The sequence below is a fragment of the Dryobates pubescens genome, chromosome 16 (genome assembly GCF_014839835.1).
Source record: "Dryobates pubescens isolate bDryPub1 chromosome 16, bDryPub1.pri, whole genome shotgun sequence".
NCBI lineage: Eukaryota > Metazoa > Chordata > Aves > Piciformes > Picidae > Dryobates > Dryobates pubescens.
Window position 1 is genome coordinate 13,922,043 of NC_071627.1, and position 20,485 is coordinate 13,942,527.

General features: G+C 54.6%; 1 protein-coding gene across 1 annotated transcript in view; it reads right to left on the reverse strand.

The window, feature by feature from the left end:
- The window catches only part of PPP2R2B (protein phosphatase 2 regulatory subunit Bbeta), a 49,950-nt gene extending 31,108 nt beyond the window's left edge, over window positions 1–18,842 (reverse strand). Inside the window, exon 1 of the mRNA XM_054168315.1 lies at window positions 18,581–18,842. Within this exon, the coding sequence (XP_054024290.1) occupies window positions 18,581–18,650 (70 nt within the window). The 5' untranslated portion in view covers window positions 18,651–18,842. The remainder of the gene's footprint in view (window positions 1–18,580) is intronic.
- Window positions 18,843–20,485: the final 1,643 nt, after the last annotated feature.

Genomic DNA, 20,485 nt, shown 5'->3' on the forward strand with positions numbered 1-20,485 from the left:
CCCCAAAACAGCCATGGCAGCCAGAGAAACTGCGGGACACCCAACGCTGCCACAGCCCTGTCCAAGCCAAGGGTCAGGGCGTGGATGTCAGCAGCGGTAATGGAAGCTGCTCCCCACCCTGATGGAACTGGGGTTTACTCAGCTCAGAATGGGGAGCACAAAGTGCCCCGTGGGCTGCACGTGCTGGGGCTTCCTTCAGAAGGGAAAAAGTGCAATCACTCATTAACCTCAGCTGCAGGAAGAAGGCCCGGCAGGAACGTGCCTCGGAACCGGTCACAAATCATAAAATAATAATACTAATAATAAAAAAGCCACAATGCTCTGGGGACATGAAGCCATTACAGAGAGCTGTGATTTGGCTGATTTTCACACTTCATTAGCATATGCATAATTTAACAAGTGAACGTGCTGAGGGCTGGCAAGGCATAAGAGCCACTTTCTCCAAACAGAAACTGCAAGCCGGGACAGCCACGGTTGGACTGAGTTTCAAAACGCTGATGGAAAGGCAACAGACACCAGTCCTAGGCCTTCAGCAGAAGGTGTTCCCCTCCCATTTTCAGGGACTGAGAAGCAAGCAGAGAGCTGCCACCAGAGCTGTGTGGGCACAGCGAGAAAGGCAGAGTTGGCAGAGGAGAGCTGCGAGCTGAAGAGGACAGTTCACACAGTGGGCACAAGCCTTTGCAAAAGCAGCACCTCTCACTCCTTTCCCCTGCAATCTGTGGCAGCCACATTTCTAGCTGTTCCAGGCTATAATTTCTCCATATTTTAACAGATGTTCTGTTCGTGGAACTGCAAGAGGATTTAGGACTTATGAATAATGCCGTGAGGTCTGGGAGATGTTTCTTTATTTGATTAACTGACCACAGGCCATTTGTTTTACAACAGAGGTGCTCAGCGATCCATGCACAGGGAGTTATTCAGGCCCTGTCTATCATGATGGTTGACATCTCCCTGGTACCCTTCATTAGCATCTACACGATGGGAAGGATGCAGATGATGAGAGCACGTCCCCACTGCCCTCCATGATCATCCATTAGCCAGGGCAGAATCGATCGGCAGGAGACCCAAGATCATGACGATGGGAACCTAGCACACAAACCAGATCTGACAAGCAAAGCAGGCTTGGGGAAGTCCTGCTCTCAGGGCACCCTGGCACTCTGCTCACAGGACAGCTTTGCACCTTTTGCTCACTTCTGATTTTGGATAGAACAGTATTTGCTGCAGAGCTAACAGACAATCTCTCCACCACTTTGCAGTGGGACCACTCCCCATCACACCGCCCATCACCACTGCCCACTCCACCCAACACCACCCAGCAGCAGCTTTGTCTTTGCTAACAGAGCTGGAGGAGCAAGGAATATCTCAGAGTGACAGATATGAAGCAAGGCCAAGCTGACCCTTTAGTTGTGAGTCTCTGAAGAGTCCCTCCAGTGCTGCAGAGCAATCAAACTGGGAGAAGCAAATGGCAGCCCTGTCACATCCAGCACTGCCTGACGCTGCCTGCAGTGAAACGTCGCTGCACCAAGGCAGCTTGTGAGCACGGGCAAGTGGAGCTCACTCTAAATGAAAGTGGAACTGACAAATGCACCTTAATTGTCCAAATTAAACCTCTGAGGGTGAGTACCTGGCACCACCTGGGTAACACAGAGCTGCTCTCCACAAGCCCCTGATTTTGACCCATCCAAGTTCCAAGGAAAGGCGACCATCAGCGGCTGTGGGAAGGGTTATTTTTATTCTGTCCTTGGCTCTTGATAAAAGGACAAGAAATTTTGTGACTGCAGGAGGAAAACGTTGAGTCTCTCCACCAAAGGGAACACAGCAATGCCTGGCTGGCTCTGGCTGTGGGTTTGTTTTGCCGCACAGAAATAATTACGAGCGAGGAGGCAGGACTTTGAAGTTGGACTTAGGAGCATGAGCAAAGCCACACTGAGGGTAATCAATTATGCAAAACTTATTTGTGCTTGGAATGTCAGTACTTCAAGATGGTGCAAATATACACTTTTTGAACCTCTCCTAAAAACCCAAAGAAGCCTTGGGATCAAGCCATATGGTCCCAGTCAGCTACCCACAGCAAGCTTAATGCTGCCACCAGCCAGCAAGGATTTGGTCAATTAGTTTATTAATGTGTTTACCCAAACGCAGAGGAAAAAGAGTTGAGGAAAGTCTCCTCAGTTTCTCTCTGACAAACACACTAAGCATCAAAGGGCTGAAAAAAATGTTAATCTATACAAACTAAAAAGAACAACAACCCTCTGCATCAGTCCCAAGAACGGACGAGCTGAAAGGGGCGCTGAGAAAAGCTGGGTCCCACCAGAGATCAATGGGAACAGGTAGGATGGTCCCTTCCCACCTTGGAAACCTGTGAAATCTTCAGCAGAAAGCTGCCCAGTCAGTCAATTTATTATTATGTATCCCTGTCTCAGGATGAGGAGTATCTAATTACACTAATTGCTTCTGGTTTGGGAAGGGACCCTTTACACTCGGATGAAGGTGCCTCTAAACAAGAGTGTTTCTGCCTGCTCAGGCTGCGGGTCAGGTTTTACATGCTCTGAGAAGATTAACTTCACTCCTAGTGAAGAATGTAATTACAGGAAGTGATTAGCCAAGTGCTCCCCATCAGTGCAGCTGCAGCAGGAGCTGCCCAGGAGTGCTCCCGCTGCTTGGGAAGCCCAAGAATGGTAGAATCACAGCAAAGGCATTTGGGGTTTCAGTGCTCCCAGCAGGACCTGGATCTCCACAGGCCAATTACAACGTGCTGACTCAGGCAGCATTCAGCAGGGCTGGAAAGAGGGGAAACCAATAAAAAGCCAGCAGGAGTCTGGAACTCCATTTTAAAACACAGGAATAACATCATTTTATGGGCTTCTTGTTTTCTAATTGCAACGCTCCAAGAATCGATGGCTTTTGGAAAGTAAATGCAGACAGCAACTGCCTGAAACCCCACGAGCAGAGAGCAGAGCTGCTGGTCGGCACAGACGTTGGCTTCCCCATCTTCTAGAGGGGGATGGGACAAAAGGATGCCTTGAGTATTCCCCATCTGCTTTCACGTTTTTCACTACAGCTTAATAACTGTGGCAGCAGCTCCTCGCCAAGCAAGCTAAAGCTGTAATTAAATACACCTAAAATAGCCTCCCAGCCTCCAGACAGCTCTGCCGAGAGCACAGCAAAGGTGGCTCCCGCTGGGCACTCCATCGGCGCACTCAAGCTAGAGGTAACCGAGTGCAAGGGTTACACAGCTTCTATTTCCATGTGCCACCATGCAGAGACTATCTCAACCACACCAGGCAAACACAGTCACTGTTCATTGAGCCATCTCTGCAGCTTTTGGGGCACCCACAGCCCCCCTGCACCCACTGAGCCACCAGAAAGGTTCCTCTGCAAGGACCACTGAAAGCAAGAGAACAGCCACCCAAACCCCACCTAAAATCCAGCATTAACTCTGCAGAAGTCTTTCCAAGTGCTCTGCCAAGACAGGGTTTTCTCCAACAAACTGCAGATAGGATGAGAGGAAACTGCCTCAAGTTGTGCCAGGGGAGGTTTAGGCTAAGCATGAGAAAATCTCTCCACCAAAAGGGTTGTCAAGGCCTGGCCCAGGCTGCCCAGAGCAGAGGCAGAATCCCCATTCCTGGGGGGAGTTCAAAGCCACGGAGATGTGGTGCTGAGGGATATGGTTTAGTGGTGAGCTGGCAGTGCTGGGTTAACAGTTGGACTCAGTGGTCTTAGAGATCTTTTGTAGCTCACAAGGACAGTATCACAGCATGGGTTTGTTGTGCTCATTATCACCTGTGTCTCTTTTGAAGCCTGCACATACGCAGAAAAGGTATTGCTTGACCCGTGAGCCAGGAAGCCACCAGCCTGCTGGCCACTGCCTGCAGCCACTGCTCCGAACCTGGTACACTGGGCATCAGCTATAGGTTGTACAGGGGAGATGGTTTCCTCTGAAGGCCAGAGACTGCATGTGCAGAGGGAGAAAGGCTGCTTTTTCTGGCAAGTCCTAGTCCACCAGATTTCATCACCTTGTCAATAACTTCACACATTGTCAGAAACAGATTGCAAAGAAAGAAGGAGGTTTGGTGAGGCAGGAGCTCTCAGAAGATGGAGAATGAAGTGCCACAGAAGTCAGGGATTCAGGACAGTGTTGCCTCAAACCAGGGCATGGCTCCTCTCCAGAGCCATGATGCTCATTCCTGGCCAGCCAAGGGAACAGCCCCACGTTCTCCAGCCTGGGTGCCTTAGCACTGCACAAGTGAAGATCCACAAGCAGAGCGATCAGCTGCGGTCCCCTGGTCAGAAAGGGACACCAGCACCAGCCATACTCACCACAGTGATCACTCCCTGCATCCAAGCCATGATGTAAAACACACAAAGGACTTTGGGAAGGACCCTTTGCCCATCCCCAACAAGCACAGAGACAGGGCGAGACCCCATGGGGACAGACACCTCCTGTGCACAGGGATATGAGCATCCCTATGGTGACGCTTCCTCCACTAAGTGCAAGGAAAGGTAAAAGGGATCCACAAACAACCTCTCAGACTCAGGGCAGGGTCCTCTCTAAGGAGAAAGCAGAGCTCTGCCACAATTAAAGACCAGACCTGCAAGAATGAAGCTGCCAGAGCTGTCAACCTTGCAGGCTGCCAGGGCAGCAGGGTCCCTGGCAAGGGGAAGCACACCAGACGCAAGCGCAACTTGGAGCCAACCTGGCATCTCTCTAAACCCAGCCCTGTGCAGAGTGCCTTCTGCAGGAGGTTCCTGTCACCCCACACCAGTCTCCTGCCACTCCATCATCAGCAGGTCCCTCACTGGACTCACCTGCCCTGCAAGGAGCTGGAGAGCTGGGGAAGGGCATGTGTGAAAGAAGAAAGGCAGAAGCAAGGCTTGGTGCCCCAGCACCAGAAACTACCTTCAGCAGTAGAACATAGAGGCTGCCATTTGAGAGGACAGATGTCCTGGTTTCAGCAGGAATTTTAGCAACATTCTCAGTCTGGGATTAGCCACACCAACCCCCACAGGACACCTGCCCAAAACACAAGCTGACTGATTCCTTCTGCCCCCATCACATTTGTGTCTGGAGCTATTTCTGATAGCTGTGAACACTGCAGCACAGGAGCTCTGTGATGCTCACAGGCCCAGGAGGTGAAACCCTGCTGGAATCCACATTATCAGCCACTTTGCAGTGTCTCCAACTCCCCTTCAGGAAGGATCTCCATAGGGTTCATAGGTTTTCCCGTGTTTTCATAGACAACTTAAAGGAATGTGTTCACCAGAGCCCCACCTCTCCTGCTCCTGCAACTCAACACACCAGGCATGGACCTACCAGCTCTTCTGTGAATGAGCAAAGGAGAAGGAGGAAGGCTGGGAGTGCTGCCTGGCAGTCAGTGAGAGGAGGACCCTAGACAGACCTGAGGACAGAGTCACATGACTGTTTTCTCCACTTGTTCCATGGAGGCAAATGGCCTAATCCTTCCCATTAGGTTAGTTGGGGACGTCTTCATTACTGCCTTGGGTGGGCCAGAGTCCCCTGAGAAGAAACAGAGATGAAGGTGCTTTTGTGTGAGCAAGGCAAAGAAGCCCTCCAGGCTCCTGAGCAGCTCAGGGAGGTGTGACATCCAAGTGAGGGGGAATTTTCAACCCACCACATTTATGAAGGATCTATAGAACAATGTTATGAATTTGTAACCTTAGCAACAGGTTGTCACAGTTCTGGAAAGACGACACAAAATACAGGAGTTCTGAAGACTCTGAGAAGAGCAAAGACTGCTGCTGCTGAACCCCACAGCTTTGAATTTGTCACATTATGTGCCACCAGTGTTTGAGATGGCCATGATGTCGCTGCCTATCATGCTGTCCATGTGCCTCACAAGCACTGCCTACAGCTGTGCACTCAACCATGGGGATGGAAACCTGCCCAGGGACCTGCCACCGGAGCTCTACCTGCTTCACTGAGCTGTCCTAAGGACACTCCACACAGCCTCCCACTGCCCCCATGCTGAAGTGGTTAATGTCTTTCTCCCTTCTTCCTCTCAATCAGTGCCCAGCCCAGCAGGCAGGAGCAGGCTTGCTCATGGCCATGACAATCCATGTCTGTGCAGTCAAGCACGAGGGCACACGAGGTGGCAAGTGAAGACACAACCGACCACCTCTAGCTATATGGGCTGCTGGATTCACAGCTGCTCCTCCCTGGAGAAAGAGTGTCTCAGAAATGCTCATGAACCTTTCTCTGCCCTCTTGTCTCCTCCCACAGGTGAAATACCCCCATCAGAAAGAGAGAGATGGTGTCCCACTGCACACAGGAACCCCTTGTGCGACAAAAGCAACCTGCATTATGGTTTTACCTGCTCACGAGATGGTAGCAAAGTCAAAGACCTCCACAGCCGTTGTCTATGAGCAACACAGACAACCTGTAGAGAGCATCAATGATCCTGTCCTGGGGCCTAAACCACAGAGAACACCAGGACTGCAGGAACAGAGGTGTCAGAGCCAGGATGTCACAGTAGTATTTAGCAGACAGACAATGCTGGTGACAAAGCACCACAGCTGCATCCACACCAACAGCTACATGAGTGACCAAGAGATGTGCTGGTCAGGACCTGTGGGCCAGGACACTGATGGGTAACCTTCACACAGGAACAGGGGGCAGTGCTTGTCTGCAAGAACCCAGCACCCAGCTGGGCTGAGAATCCAATGCCCAGCAAGGCTGAGAACCCAGAGCTAGCTGCACCGAGCCTAGGGAGCTGCTTCCCCTCTAACGAGGTTAGGCTCCAGGAGCTGCAGATCCCATCTGCAGGAGCAGGCTGCTGAGGATCCTGCTATTAATAGCCACTGGTGCACACTTACCTCCAGCTGAGGAACACGAGGGGGGAGGAGACAACCAGATGGATGTAATGTATTAGGGTGACACAAAGCCAAAAAAAGGATGATCCACTTCCCCACATCCTCACACACATCTCAGGCCTGCAGCCGGGCACAGACAAAGTGTCACATGTGATTAACTCATGAACATCCTAATTAGAGAGCTCTTAGGTTAGATCAAATGTCCAAGACCTCACTGTCTCCTCCCAAGAGCCCTGCACAGACAAGGTAATGCTGCAGACTTCAGCTCCAGCTTCAACCAGCAGTGCTAAGCCTGGTAGTGCCCTAATGGGCAAGAATCAATTAATCCAGTAAAACAGGAGTGAGAAGCCACAGCTCTTTTGTGATGCACTTTGAGAACTGCTGCTGGAGGAGGGCTGAAGGAACTGCTATTCTCGTGGCTATGTTACAGCTGCATAGGGATTCCCCAGTGCCTGATTTGGGCTGGATCCCCATGCCAGTCTCCCAGCAGGGAGAATTGCCACCTGACAGGCACCACACTGACAGGGAATACTGAGTTCTGACCATCTCAGGACCTGTGGGGAGAAACACATCTGATTCTATCAACTTCAGAGACAGCCCTGGCTATGAGGCATCACAAACACAATCTTGGGTGAATTAAACCAGGTAGTGACACCAGTATTGGCCTCTGACTTAATTTTTTGCCCAATGACTAAAAAAGATGCTTCTTCACTACTTGCATCACTGAAAAAAAACGGAGTAGCCTGATTTTAGCTGGAGCTACTTCACCAGTAACACCAAGCTGCTGCATTTCACAGGGCTCCTAATGAAAATATCCCATCATGGTGCCAAACCACAGTGTGAAACAGGATCCATAACCAAAGCACTCAGCCAAGGGAACCTCAGACCTAACTGGGACTGAGGGAGAGGGGCTTGCAGCTGCATACTGCTGGATGTGACACACCAGGAGATACCTTCACAGTGCCAACAGCATGGCATACTGCCCAGTGCTGGGCCAGCCTGGCTGAGAGATGGCTTCTCTCTGGCTTTCTCATTCAGCACAGTCTCATGTGCTCACTAGCAACAGTCAGGATCTTCCTTACAGCAGCTGGGCCTCTACTACCCAGCCCCAAGTCTGCCTCCTGCTCTGACACAAAGAGCACAGGTATGAGGACATCACAGGCTCAGAGCATCGTTCAGTGTCTTCCAGCCCAGCAAAGCTCCTGGAACTCAGGCACTGCTGAGGCAGTCAGACCCCATCACTGCATGGCCGTGTCTCTGTAGCTTGGAATCGCAGTGGTGTGGTGGCTGCATGAACACCTAGCCAGAGAGCATGACTAAAGCTGGGGTGGAGGGACACCTCCAAATTTGAGCCAGATTGCAGCAGCACATCCCTGTCTGGAGATGCACAGGTCCTCACACAACCACTGTGCAGAAGGTAGCTGCTGCAGGGGTGCCAGTGAAGATTTTGATGGGTCTATGCACTGAGACTCTGGCTTCCACCAAGAAAGCAGGCAAGGCAACCAAGCCAGCCCTGGACACCTGCAGTACTTGTCTCCTCCAGCTGAGAGCATTGCCCCGAGCTGGTCTGCACCGGCGGCAGCAATTGCGAGCAGACAGCTGGCAGAGCCCTGCTGCCAGCCAGCGATTTCAGTGGGGAGCCAGTTACAGAGCACCGCTGCTCCCGACGCTGCTGTAATTAAGGGTCTGCCAGCCTGCTGCAGCCAGGGCCAAGTTTATTCAGGACTGGGAAGGAGGGCTCTCACAAACCACCTCTCTCATTCTCCCTCCTTCATTCCCCTGATCCCACACAAATGCATAGTTCCATGGACAGCTTGCCAGCCGGGCCAGAGCAGCTTCCATCTCTGCTGATGTCTAACCTCCAGCAGCAGACCCTACCTCCTGCTCTGGAGCAGCAAGTGCAAAGGTTCCATGTCAGAAGTCACAAATCACCTCAGAACAGAGGCTCCCTCCACCTGCCAGCAAGGTGGAAATCAACTGACACCTATAGGGTTGGAAGGGAAGAAGGACAGAGAGAAAAGACTGGCTCATCTGCTCCCCCCGACCTCCCTCCCCCGGTAGAATTTACTCAGCTCACCAGCACAGCCTCTGCCACCCCAGCTAACACTGCCCATCAGCTGTGAATGGTGGGAGAGTGGCAGCAGAAGGGCTTTGTCTGGCTGGCACTCAGTGTTGGTCCAGCACCGGGCTTGTCAGCCTGGTCACTTTGCTTACAGACCTAACAGAGGAACACAGGACATGCCTCAGGACTCACCACCAAGGCTGCTCGCTCCAGGACTGCCTTGGTGATACAGCTGCCACAGATAGTGTCTCGATTACTGTCCTTGGTCCTGGCCGTGACCAAGGGATACCCAGGACACCCAGAGCACCAGCACTGGGCACAGAACACCAGTCCCAAGCTGGCTGTCACTGGGTGCTGCAGTGGGCATCAACCCATCCCCCAAGGATGGTCAGAGGGCTAGGGCACTACCCAAAGAGGTGCTGACCACAGGGTCACACCAGCCCAGGACACATGTTAAACACCAGCTCAAACGTGACTATCTGGCCATCAACGTGCCCGTCTCTGAGGGCTTCCACACCGAGAGTGAAAGCACCAAGGCGAAGCCTGAACACTCCAGTTGTCTTCCAGAGCTTACAAACCCCTGGAAAAGAACACACTGGGGAAGCCACATGTGTGGGACCAGTGTCACTGGAGATGCAGCTCAAACAGTGGCTGTGCCAGGCCTGGCTCCACTGCTGCTGCACTTGAGAGTTTTGGACAGTTTCCACTTCAGCACCCCTGCACCGAATGAGCTGCAGATCAAACCAGGCAGCCAACAGCATTTTTAAATTGAACAACAAAGTTATTTAGAACACCCTTCGAGGATGCTATCAGAGGGCTAACACCCACTCTGGCTCCAGATAAGACAGCAGCAGGAGCTGGTAATGGGCACTACAGAACATGATTTATTTTTGCTGAGCAGGCTTGGCATCTATAAACCTCAGCACTCTTAACAGTTAAAGTTGTTACTCTGATGACAAAGCAGCCGTGAGGGAGATAAGAGCCTTTATCTCCATTAATGTTTTATTGTTACTCAGAGAGCATGGATAAGGGACAGGTCCAGCAGCAGGGAAACCACAGCGATTGGTTTGCGTTCACGGGGAGCGGAGATCGTGGGTGTGTTTTACGACTGCACTGGGGAATCCTCTGGGACCCAGGGCAAGGCAGATCAAAATGGGAGATTGGCTGCTGCTTTGGGTTCTGGTTTCTGCTCCCGTTACCCTTCCTTTCACAGGATCTGCTTTAGCTCAGGGGATCTGGTCCCTCATGCTGCGCAGCCACTGCCACGCTGCACACATGCCAGAGAGGAAACAGTTTTTCAAAGAAACAAAAAGGCTGCAGAGCATTTCTGTGCAACGCAGACAAACAGCCCTGCCACCAAGGCAGCACCCTGCCCGGTCCCCCAGCCACCTGGGAAAGACTCTCTGGTCTCTGCCAAGCCCTGCTGCCCCCCACCAGCTTCTAGCCCCTCTGACATCTTCCTTCCCAAGACACACATCACACCTCAAAGATCTACCACAGCCTGGTGAGCTGGCCCCAAAATAGAGTGAAGCTGCAGTGAGGGAAATTGCAGGAGGGCTGAGCAGTGAAATCCTGAGAAACAGAAAACCCACACAGATCACACAGCCATGTGCCAGGCTCTGCTGTGACAGAAAGGGCTATAGCGAGGGGCTCAGCCTCATTGTCCCTCCCAAAGACTGTCACTCGTGTTTGCTGCACACTAAAAATCACAGAATCATAGAATAGGCAGAAGAAGTGTCATGGGCCACCCTCAGCAGGTATATTCCTGCGCCATGGCTGCTCCACCTCCAAACTCCCCAACCAAGCACTGCTTGGGAGGGTCTTACAATGACCCAGAGTGAGCATGACACCAAGGAGCAGTGGCTGCGCTGGGGTTTCCTTCACAGATGCCCTTCTGGGTTCCAGGCAAGGGCCAAGAAGCTCCTCTTAGATCTTGGCAGAGCCTCCATCCCCAAGACAAGGAGCAGGCAACACCCCAGGGCATTCACCAGCATGAGCGGGGACAGGCAGCGCACTCCTCCACCAGAGCATCAGCGACAGAAGCCCATGTCTGAGATGGGCCAGCCCTGCCCAGGCAGCACCACACTGATGAGAGGATTAAGAAGCCCAAGGACTCAAGGAGAAGCCTGAACTTGATGGAGGGGGAGTGCAAAGCCTGCATTGCTCATGGGAAACACCCAGGCTGTAGAAAAGCCTCAGCAAAACTACAAAGCTCTCCTGCAGGGTGTTACCCCAGCCTGTGCCACTCGCCTGGCGCTGTGCTGTGCTCGCCCACACAGCTCCTGGCAGAGGGGCTGCAGCTAGCTCAGGACAGGAGCTGTCTGAACTGTCAAGAGCAACATGAACCATCATCCAGCTCAGGCAACTGCTGCATGTCACTGCAAACCTGGCAGGAAATAACACAGGGATGTCAAAGACAACAACAGCACCCAGGGTTCCTCTCACTCCCTGCCACACCACACACGGTCCTGCTAGTACAGTGGAATTCGAAGGGCACAGTGCAGGAGGAGCAGCACCACTCCCTGCTCCACCCATGACAGCAACTGCTGCAGAACAAACTGCCCAAAGTCCCTCCAAATACTTCCCCTCAAGTCAGGCTCACAGTGCATCAGACGAAAGACAAGCAGGGTGCTGGAAGAACAGCTCTGAGTGGGGACGTTGACTCCAGCGGCTCAGTTACACCTTTCCCGGGACACCAGCTGTGCTCAGCACTTCTGACAAGCTATGAACTACGTGCTCAGTGTCTCTGGCACCCAGGTGCGGGGGCAGGACGGCCACAGTGGCACCTCACCCTGTCCAGGAGTGCTGGGGCCAGGAACAGCGTGGCCAGGCTAGTCCCAGGTTTGCTCTGCCCCAGCTGCCCAGCTCCAGGGCAGGGCAGTTGCCAGTCCCCCAGCTCACAGGGATTTTGAAAGGACTCAGGCACCACTGCACAGGGCTGCTAGGTGCCTAGCCATCACAGCAGCACCACATTGATGCTGAGAGGAAAAATCAGCATGTGTTTGGCATTGTTTGGCACCCCAAATCCCCACTCCAGTCCCACAGCAGCCAGCACCTGTGTGGCACTGCTCAGCACTCCCTGCAGAGTCCAAGCTCGGTACAGCCCTGCCTGCAGCTGGGTGCCTGCTCAGCACCTTGGTCTTGGTACTGCCAGCTCCCAGTGGTAACCAAGATGGGGAGGAACAGGGTGGAAGCAGCTCCTATTTTTAACCCGCTGGGTCAGCACCCTGCCTGCCAACGCACCTTGGCTCTGCCCACCTCCCCCCTGTGCCAGCCAGCACACACCTCCTGCAGGAGTTACAGGAGCCACCAGCCCCCACCAGTGGCCCAGGAGCTAGGATTTATCTTCTCAAAGGATCTCTTCCAAAAACCTTTATTACCACAGCTGAGCACCACTGAGCCCCATGCCAGGGGCACACCTCTGCTCTACTTCCTACAGTTTTAGGGTGGCTGATGGTAACCTGGGTGCCATGGCAGACCTCCTGACCTTCCAGTCACAGGACTTCACCAGGCAGGGGCTTGGCGGAGAGCTGTGGACTCTTGTTCACACAAGCAACCCCAAGAGCCTTGCCCAGGAGCAAGGCCATACTGGGTCAGATCAAAAGCACATGCAGACCCGTGTCCTGTCTCCAGCAGACAGCAGGAGATACACACAAATGGGACAACCACATAAAGTGTTTCCACTCACATTCTCTTCCACCCTCTAACAAGGTGCAGCTCAGGGGCCTTCAGAGCCATGTAAACCTTGACAGCTTCCATGACTTTGTCCAATCTCTTGCAGATGCTGAAAGATCATGAGGGTTCACTATCCCACAGGAACGTTTCCCAGGTCTGCTCCCCTTCATATGACTGCAGCCCCACTGGACCTTCACAGGTTATTCCCTGGTGCTCATAGTGCCTCTGCCACAACACAGCCTCATACACATGCCAGTGGCTGCAGGACAGGACAGGAGCACAAAACACTTTGCATCACTTGCCAACCTCCTCACACCCCACAGCACCAGCACAACATGGTCACTCTAAGGTGGAAAGATCACCCTGAGTGCCCCAGGAGCCCTCTGATGAGACACCAGCATTCTACAGAGCCTAGACACCACCAAAAGAGCTGCCTGAGGAACATGCATGTCCAAGACAAAGCACAAAATGGAGGGAGGCACAGAAGGGACAGGAAAGGCATGGGGAAAGCCCCTGGGGCCTCCACCACCACTTGACCAAGTGCAACAGTCCCATGTGGAAACCTGAGGACCAGGTTTCCACTGCCACCACCCCTGGGTTTGACGTGTGAGCACCCACAGCACAGCATGATGCAGCTGGTCCCAGGAGAAGATGGGCCCCTACAGCAACAGGGACCAGGGAAATGCTGAGGTTTAGGGCCAGACCACTCCACACTGCTGTCCATGCCTGCTGGGATTGACTCAGTTTTCCCTACCACCAGAGAGGAAGTAGGTCCTGACACGGTCCTTGCACAAAGACTGGAAGGTAGACACGCTGATCCCCATCCCCTGCAGACAGCGTGAGCCCCACAGATGCCATTATCAGCGACCAGGGGCTCTCAAACCCATCTGTGGTGGGTCCAAGTCACCTCATTGCCTGCTCCCAGCCCCTCGGTAATCCCGGGATTACAGACTCCCCAGGCACAGCTCTTCTCTCATTAATCTCTGGATTAAAGTATCCCCAAGTCGGCTTTGACGCAGGGCACTGCCGGGGCCGAGTCACCGCTCCCCTCCCAGTGATCCCTGGATTAGAGAGAAGGAGCTGTGTCCGTGGGTCCTTCCCACCCAGCTGGAGCCCAGGCTCAGGGAGAGGAAGGGAGGACTAAGCACAGGACACATATGTACATCAAAGCATAATGGACAGATTGTGTTTTGTAATCAAAGTGCTTATGTGATAAAACAACAACTTTGAGGAGGTTCCTAGATTAATGAAAGCCCAACCCAAACAGCACCTTGCTGCCTTCTGACACAGACACCCCACAGCTCTGCCCTGGGCAAACACCTCGCTTGCTGCTGGGCTGGGGAATACACAGCCGTCCTCCAAATGCCACCACAGCTGTCACAGAGAGCTCTCAGCAAACTGCCCAGCAAAGAAGAGAAGCTTTTAGGGTCCCAGAAGAGACACTATGGGTCTGGTAGAGCCCCAGGCTGCTTCTGCAGCTCATTCCATGAGGATGAGCAGGAACCAGGAACGTGCTCCCCAGAGACAGCTGGGAAAGGCTGCAGGGACCTCCAGCCCAGTCTCAGCCCCTGGGGTGGGCATGAAGAGGTAAAGACTGGAAAACCCCCGGGATGGGCACACAATCATCTGATGAGGAAACTCATGACCAACTGGTCAGGTTGTAAAATGCTTCTCTCTCCCAGAACAGAACAAAAGGGCCTGAACCCATCCTCTGCCATAAGTGGAAGCTGTGACACATCTGACAGCTCTGGGTACCAAAAGTCCTTTTGAGGTGCTGGTGGAGGAACTGGGGTGGTCACATCCCTGGCATCAGAGTGGAAGGAGCCCATCATCAGGGCTCCTTCCCACAGCAGGATGGCAGGGTAGGGATAAAGCAGGATGGGAATGACTGAGAGAAGCGAGGGGGTTACAGCTGGAAGTAACAGGATTAAAGCAGGAAAAGGAAATGAAGGCTTAGTGATGGATTTATCAACGGCAAAATCTATTCAGTTTGGGAAACACTCCTCAAGGAGATTAAGGACTGGCTGGGGCATCAGCCAGAGCCATGGGAGAAGGGGTGCAGGGAGCAGCCACGGGGTGTCACAGCTTTCCCATCCAGTGGGTATGCCACGTCCATGAGGCCATGCAGCCCTGGCACAGCTGTGCTTGTATCCACACAGGCAGAGCTGTCGGGAGACAGGGATATTCCTCTGTGGGAGGTCAGGATGGTATCAAGACACAGCTGGCCTCTCACTACAGCCCTCCCAAGAGCCCTCCCAAGGTCATCTCCCCCAGGCAGTGCCAGGCAATGCCACCACTCCTCCTTCAAGCACACTGATGGGAACCACATGTGCCAGGGTAGCACCCAAACCTGTACCACCTGCAGCTGAGGCATTTGTACCAGGCTACAGACGAGGTGCGTACCCCAAAACACACACCTCACTTACAGACTCCCCAGGGGCCCTCCCTGGAGCAGGTCCACAGTGCCTGGGACACCAGGCAGTCACACTGCAAGAGATCTTCCTGTTGGCTGTACCAAGCCATGCAGAAGGGGTGCCTAACCATGGATACCATGGGCCAAACCCTGCAGGCTTTCCACAAAGAGCCCAGGACATTCCACAGCATCAGAAGGGGATGGGAACAGAGAGTGAGAGAGCAGCCTGAGGGGAGATGTGCACAGTGGTTATGCTGCTGGTCCTGCTTCTGGGTGGTGCCAGCCTGGCCCAGACCCAAACCAGCCCTGCCACCAGACCCAGCTGCCCCAGACTAACATCCATCCTCCCCTGCAACAGGGTGGATGCTTACAGAGATGAAATACCCTCATTCCTCAGGTGGCATCCTCCCAGGCTGAGCCTGACTGCCACAACTCTTATTCCACCTGAACCTGCTGAGTACAGGACCTTGGTCACCACTGTCACTCTCATCAGGGCAGGGCACACAGCATGAGGTGTTCACATCATTCCTCCTTTGTTTGATGACATTTTTCCAACTATGAGCCACCAAGAAATTCAGAGACTTGCCAGGTGGACAGCAATGCTACACAAAAAGGTGACACTCACAGCTTGAAGCACAGGAGATGGGTGTTTCGGGTCAAGCTACTGGAAATGGGCCAGTGCTGGGGGGGGGTGGGTGTCTGAAGAGCCCTTCAACATCTCTAGCAAGCAAGTCTAAAAGTGGAAGCTACTCAAATGGTTTGTTTTGTATGCAAATAGTCTCAGTTTGTCTACTTTTGGCCGGGCACTCAGCTGAACAGCGAATGAGGATGGATTTATTCAGCAGAACAAACCAAGCATATTCTCTGGACATCCTTCACGTGAGACCTGCTATTCCGGGGCAGCACTCTGAGCTCTGAGCCAGGAGCAACTTCACTGGCACCACCCTGGAACCAGCTCACACTGCTCCTTGTGCAGGGTGAACCCTGTGACAGCAGCCCCACAGCGTGCATGACATCTCAGCAGCTCAACATTCCCTGGCAGCCCAAGCACAGGGGCTCTGCTTCCTCCATTGGCAGTACTCTGGGCACCACCACACCAGAGGAGGCATTCAACTGTGTGCTCCTGAAATGCCATCCTCACCCCACATTTGCATGAAAATATCAGACCTACTTAAGTGACAACAACATTTCACTCAACCAAATTACATAACCCCGTTTGTTCCCTCTGTTGACCTCCCAGAGATACTTCCACTTTCAAAGCCAGTCTTCACCTCCTGAACAGTACCTAGAAGGACTTTTATTTTAAGCAGAAGATGGGTTACCAACCACATCACTTTGGGTACATGCTGCTTTCATGTGTAGAAGAAATAAGAAAACCTTTATTTTTTCCACCCTAGCATGATCTACCATTTCAAAGTGCTTTCAGCCTTCCTCCAGCGAAACAACCACATGGAGAATCAGAACTCTTAAACACAATGAGGTGAGGAGGAGCTCTCAGCCAACAGGGAGCCATGAAACACTCTCAGATACCTCCTCCAGCCCCACCACAGCAACGGGACCACCACTGCACAAGAACTTGTGGGTGTGTCAGTTCTACAGGGAGGTTTGCTGCAGTTTCTGGTACCACACACAAAGTTATTCTGAAAAGGCCAGCATACATCTTGGGGAAGTTCACCACTAGACAGGCTGGATGTTATCACTGAAACCTTGGGCTGGAAAATCCCCAGACCTCCTGGTGCCACAGCCTGAAATCACTTCAGGCTCATCTCAACCCTCCATCCTTCTGACCAGAAGAACCAAGCTCTCAGCAGGTCACAAGAGAGCAGCTGCAGACCCATTTTTCATTTGCTGGCTACTGCAGCTCCCTTTTCTGATGCAGCAACAGCAAAGTCATCCTTCCATGGAGCAGAGCAGCAGGTGATGTGAGTCAGGTGCCTGGGAAGCCTGTGAGCTCGGCCCCATCGTGCTCACACTGCTCTCCTGAGGCACTGGCTTCTGCCATCCCTCTCAGAAACATCCTTGGCAAGTGGGTAGGGAGGAGGTCGTTGGGGTCTCCCTGTCCACCAGCCACCAGCCCCACGGTGTCACCTCTCTGTCCCTGGGGGCTGTCAACACCAGCACTTACATTTCAGCTACACACCAGCAACAGCAACTCAGAGGATCATTTTCCATGGCTCACCAGGTATCCAAAGCTTTCCATTACTATATTAAGCCAAGATAAATCCTCCTTTAGCCATGTGCCAGAGTCATAAAATTCCCAAAGCCTTGTCTGCGTTGGCTTCCTCTAGAGCCTAAGGAGGATCAGACAGTAAGGGAAAGCCTCTTCAGCGACTAATTAAGCTATTAATAAATCTGTTCAGACTCTCTGGTGTGGAGCCTGGTTTTGAAGTTCCACGCAAGGGGTCAGTGCTGCCAGGAGGGATGGCGGTGGTGTTTGATTTTGCCTCACAGCAGCTGCATTTCCCTCCTGAAGCCGGGTAGCAGAAGCAGGTTGTGGTGGAGCTGCTGTGAAGTCACCAGCTTCTCGGCTGGCGGCAGCTTGGTCCCCTCCGTCCCCACCCGGCTGTGGAGCCCGTCTCTTTGTGGCAGGCTGCAGCGTCATGTGCAGGCTGCAGCTCCCTTCGCGATGAGCCGAACATGGCCACACCGGCTGCTCCCGAGCCATCACGGGAAACCGGGCTGGGCTGCACCCGCGGCTCGGCCGGGCTGTGCCCCTGCCCGTGGCCACAGCCCTGGCATCTTCTCGCCCCTGCAACGCGCGGCTCTGCACAGGCGTCGCTCCCTGCAGAGGCTTTGCAGGAAAAGCGGTCCCGAGACAGCTGTTCAATGCTGCTCGTTAACAGGGGTGCCAGCGGCAGCCGCCCGTTTCCTCCCGGTGCCAACACAGCCACGGCCACGGGCTGCCCGCCGAGGCCATGAACGCAGCCTCCCGTTCCCAGTGAGCCCAGCAGCCACCGGCAATTCCCAGTCCTGGAAGGACACTGGCGCCGCTCCGCCGAGGAAAGGGGCTGCGGAGGGTCCCGGGCTCGCCCCGCTCCCGCCCAAGCAACCAGGGTCGGGGGAACCGGCCGGGCGGGGGAGGCTCTGCCCCGGCCCCCTCCAGCTCCCGAGCTCAGGCTAGGGGCTCCTGGCGGGAGGCTCCCGGTTCTCCGACTCGGCACCCGGTTCTCCGACTCGGCACCGGCCGCGGCTCCGGTGGCATCAGCCCGGCTGAGCGGTGCGGAGGTCCCGGAGCCCCGCAAGATCGGCTCTGGGGAGCCCGCCCCGGCGCGAGGGACCCAGTGGCACCGGCGCTGCTGAGTCACCGGAGCGGGTCCGCCGCACGGCGCAGCTCGCACGGACGCCCGGGACCCCTGCGCCGCACCCGGGCCGTGCCGCCGCGGGGCTGCCCGGCTCGGCCCGGCGGGGAGCGATGCCCGGCCCCGGCGCCAGCAGCAGCCCCGCCAGCGCGGCCAGAGGTGCGGGGAAAGCGACGGGAGAGGGATGGGACGAATGTGGCCAGAAGCCGGGGCCGGGGACCCGGGGCCGGGGACCGGCGCAGGGCGTCCCCCACCTGCTGCGGGTGGGCAGCGGTTTACCCCCCAGCGGCTGCCGCTCACCTTCCGTGGCATAGCTGTGGTCCCGCAGGAAGCTGCCGCTGATCTTGCGGCTCTCAACGTCCTCCTCCATTGACGGCGGGCTGGCGGGCGCGGGGCGTCAGCAACCGCAGCCGCGGATCCATCATCCCCCCCCGCGCCCTGCTCCGGCGGCCGGCCGCGAAATGCGGCGGTGGGGGGGGCGCAGGGGCGGCGGAGCCCGCTGGCTCCTCCCATACGGCACGGAACGGCTCGGCTCTGCACGGAGCGAATCGGCACGGCCTGGTTCGGCATGACACGGGATCGGCACGGTGCAGCGCCGCGCTCCACCCGTCCCGTCGTGCTCGGCACATCCCGGACGGGAGGGGCGCAGCGCTGCCTCTGCCCTTGCCCCGAGAAATGGTCCTGTCCCGGGATACGCCCCTGTCCCGGGATACGCCCCTGTCCCGGGGATGCTCCCGTCCCGACTGCACACCGCTGCCCTAAAGGGGAACGGCGTCTCTTCAGGTGAGTTTTTTGTCCGGGAAGAAATAAGTCTTGGCACTGGCCGAGCCACTGGTGACACAGGAGAAACTCATGGAGGGTTAAGTCCCCAACTCCAATTCTCCGAGCTCCTGCACCCGCAGCCAGAGGTAAAACCTATCAGCAGCCCTCACTCATCAGTGCTGGGCATTGGCTGGGTGCCACAGGGGAGTTGGGCACACATGGACACAGGTCCCACAGCACCTTTGCACTCTGTGCCCACTTGCAAGCACACTAACTTGGCATCCCTTGAGCCTCTCCCAGCACGGGACCAGAGCAGGGCAAAGGAACCATGGAGCTCAGCACCTGCTTTGGCAGAGCACAGCTCTGCAACACCACAGGAGCTGTCCTGACAGCTCGGTGCCCCCAGCAGCAGGTTGCGTTATTGTTACTGGGGCCCATGGGGAACCAAAGGATGTAGGGGAACTGGACAGCAGTGTTGGACAACGCTGTGCTGCAGTGGTGACAGTGCTGTGCTGCAGCTGCAGTTCCCCTCCTAACTGTAGTCACTACTAGAATCTCATGGGGAGGCTGCAAGATTTTACAGCCCACAATATGGTTCTGTGGCAATCACGCTGCCTGCCTGGGAGCTGCAACTGCAGGGGAAGTACCTCTGAGGGAGGAGGATCAGGGATTCCAGTACAACCAGTATGCACAGCTTGTGGACTGGTTGCTCCACAGCACCTCAGCATCATCACTCCTCAGCACTGTCCCACTGCCATATGCCTTCTGGAGGACCATTGTGAGTCCTCTCAGACAAGAAGCAGGAGACAGGAAAAGCTCTTCATGCCCCATGCTGTGACCTGGTGAGGGAAGGTGATGTCCCAGGGTGGGAGCTGCCAGCCCGCCCAGCACACTTGCTGACATGTTGTCATGTAGGGGCTGACATGAAGTGGTGTAAAACTGCACCTTGAAGAGCTCTGGCATTGCTCATGTGTGTCTGTACCTTCAGGGATTTGTCAGTCAACCACAGCACTCCATGGGCCATTCATTGCTGTGGGCATCACTGATGTAACAAGCCAGAAGCAGTCACCAGCCACGCATGAGTCTGAAGGCTCCATGCCCAGAGCCATCACTGGAACATGAGTTCCTCACTGTAATCATGATGCATATCTGGAAGGGAGGCAAACGTAGTGGTGGCTGATGCTGCTCTGGATGAGGTGGCTGAGATCAACAGGTTGGTCTGACTGCCCACTGTGATGTGGTTCAGGACCCAGCCATGATTCCATGGCAAAGTGCAAAGGTGAATTCACCAAAGCTCTCTTGCAGGACAGATGAAGTCACAGCAGTGACATCACCCTTTAAAAACCACCTTCATGTGGCTGGTGGCTCTGGGTGCATGCTACAGCACAGGGAATACAACCACACATGGCACCACAAGACACAACTGCTGCTGGCTCTGGGCTG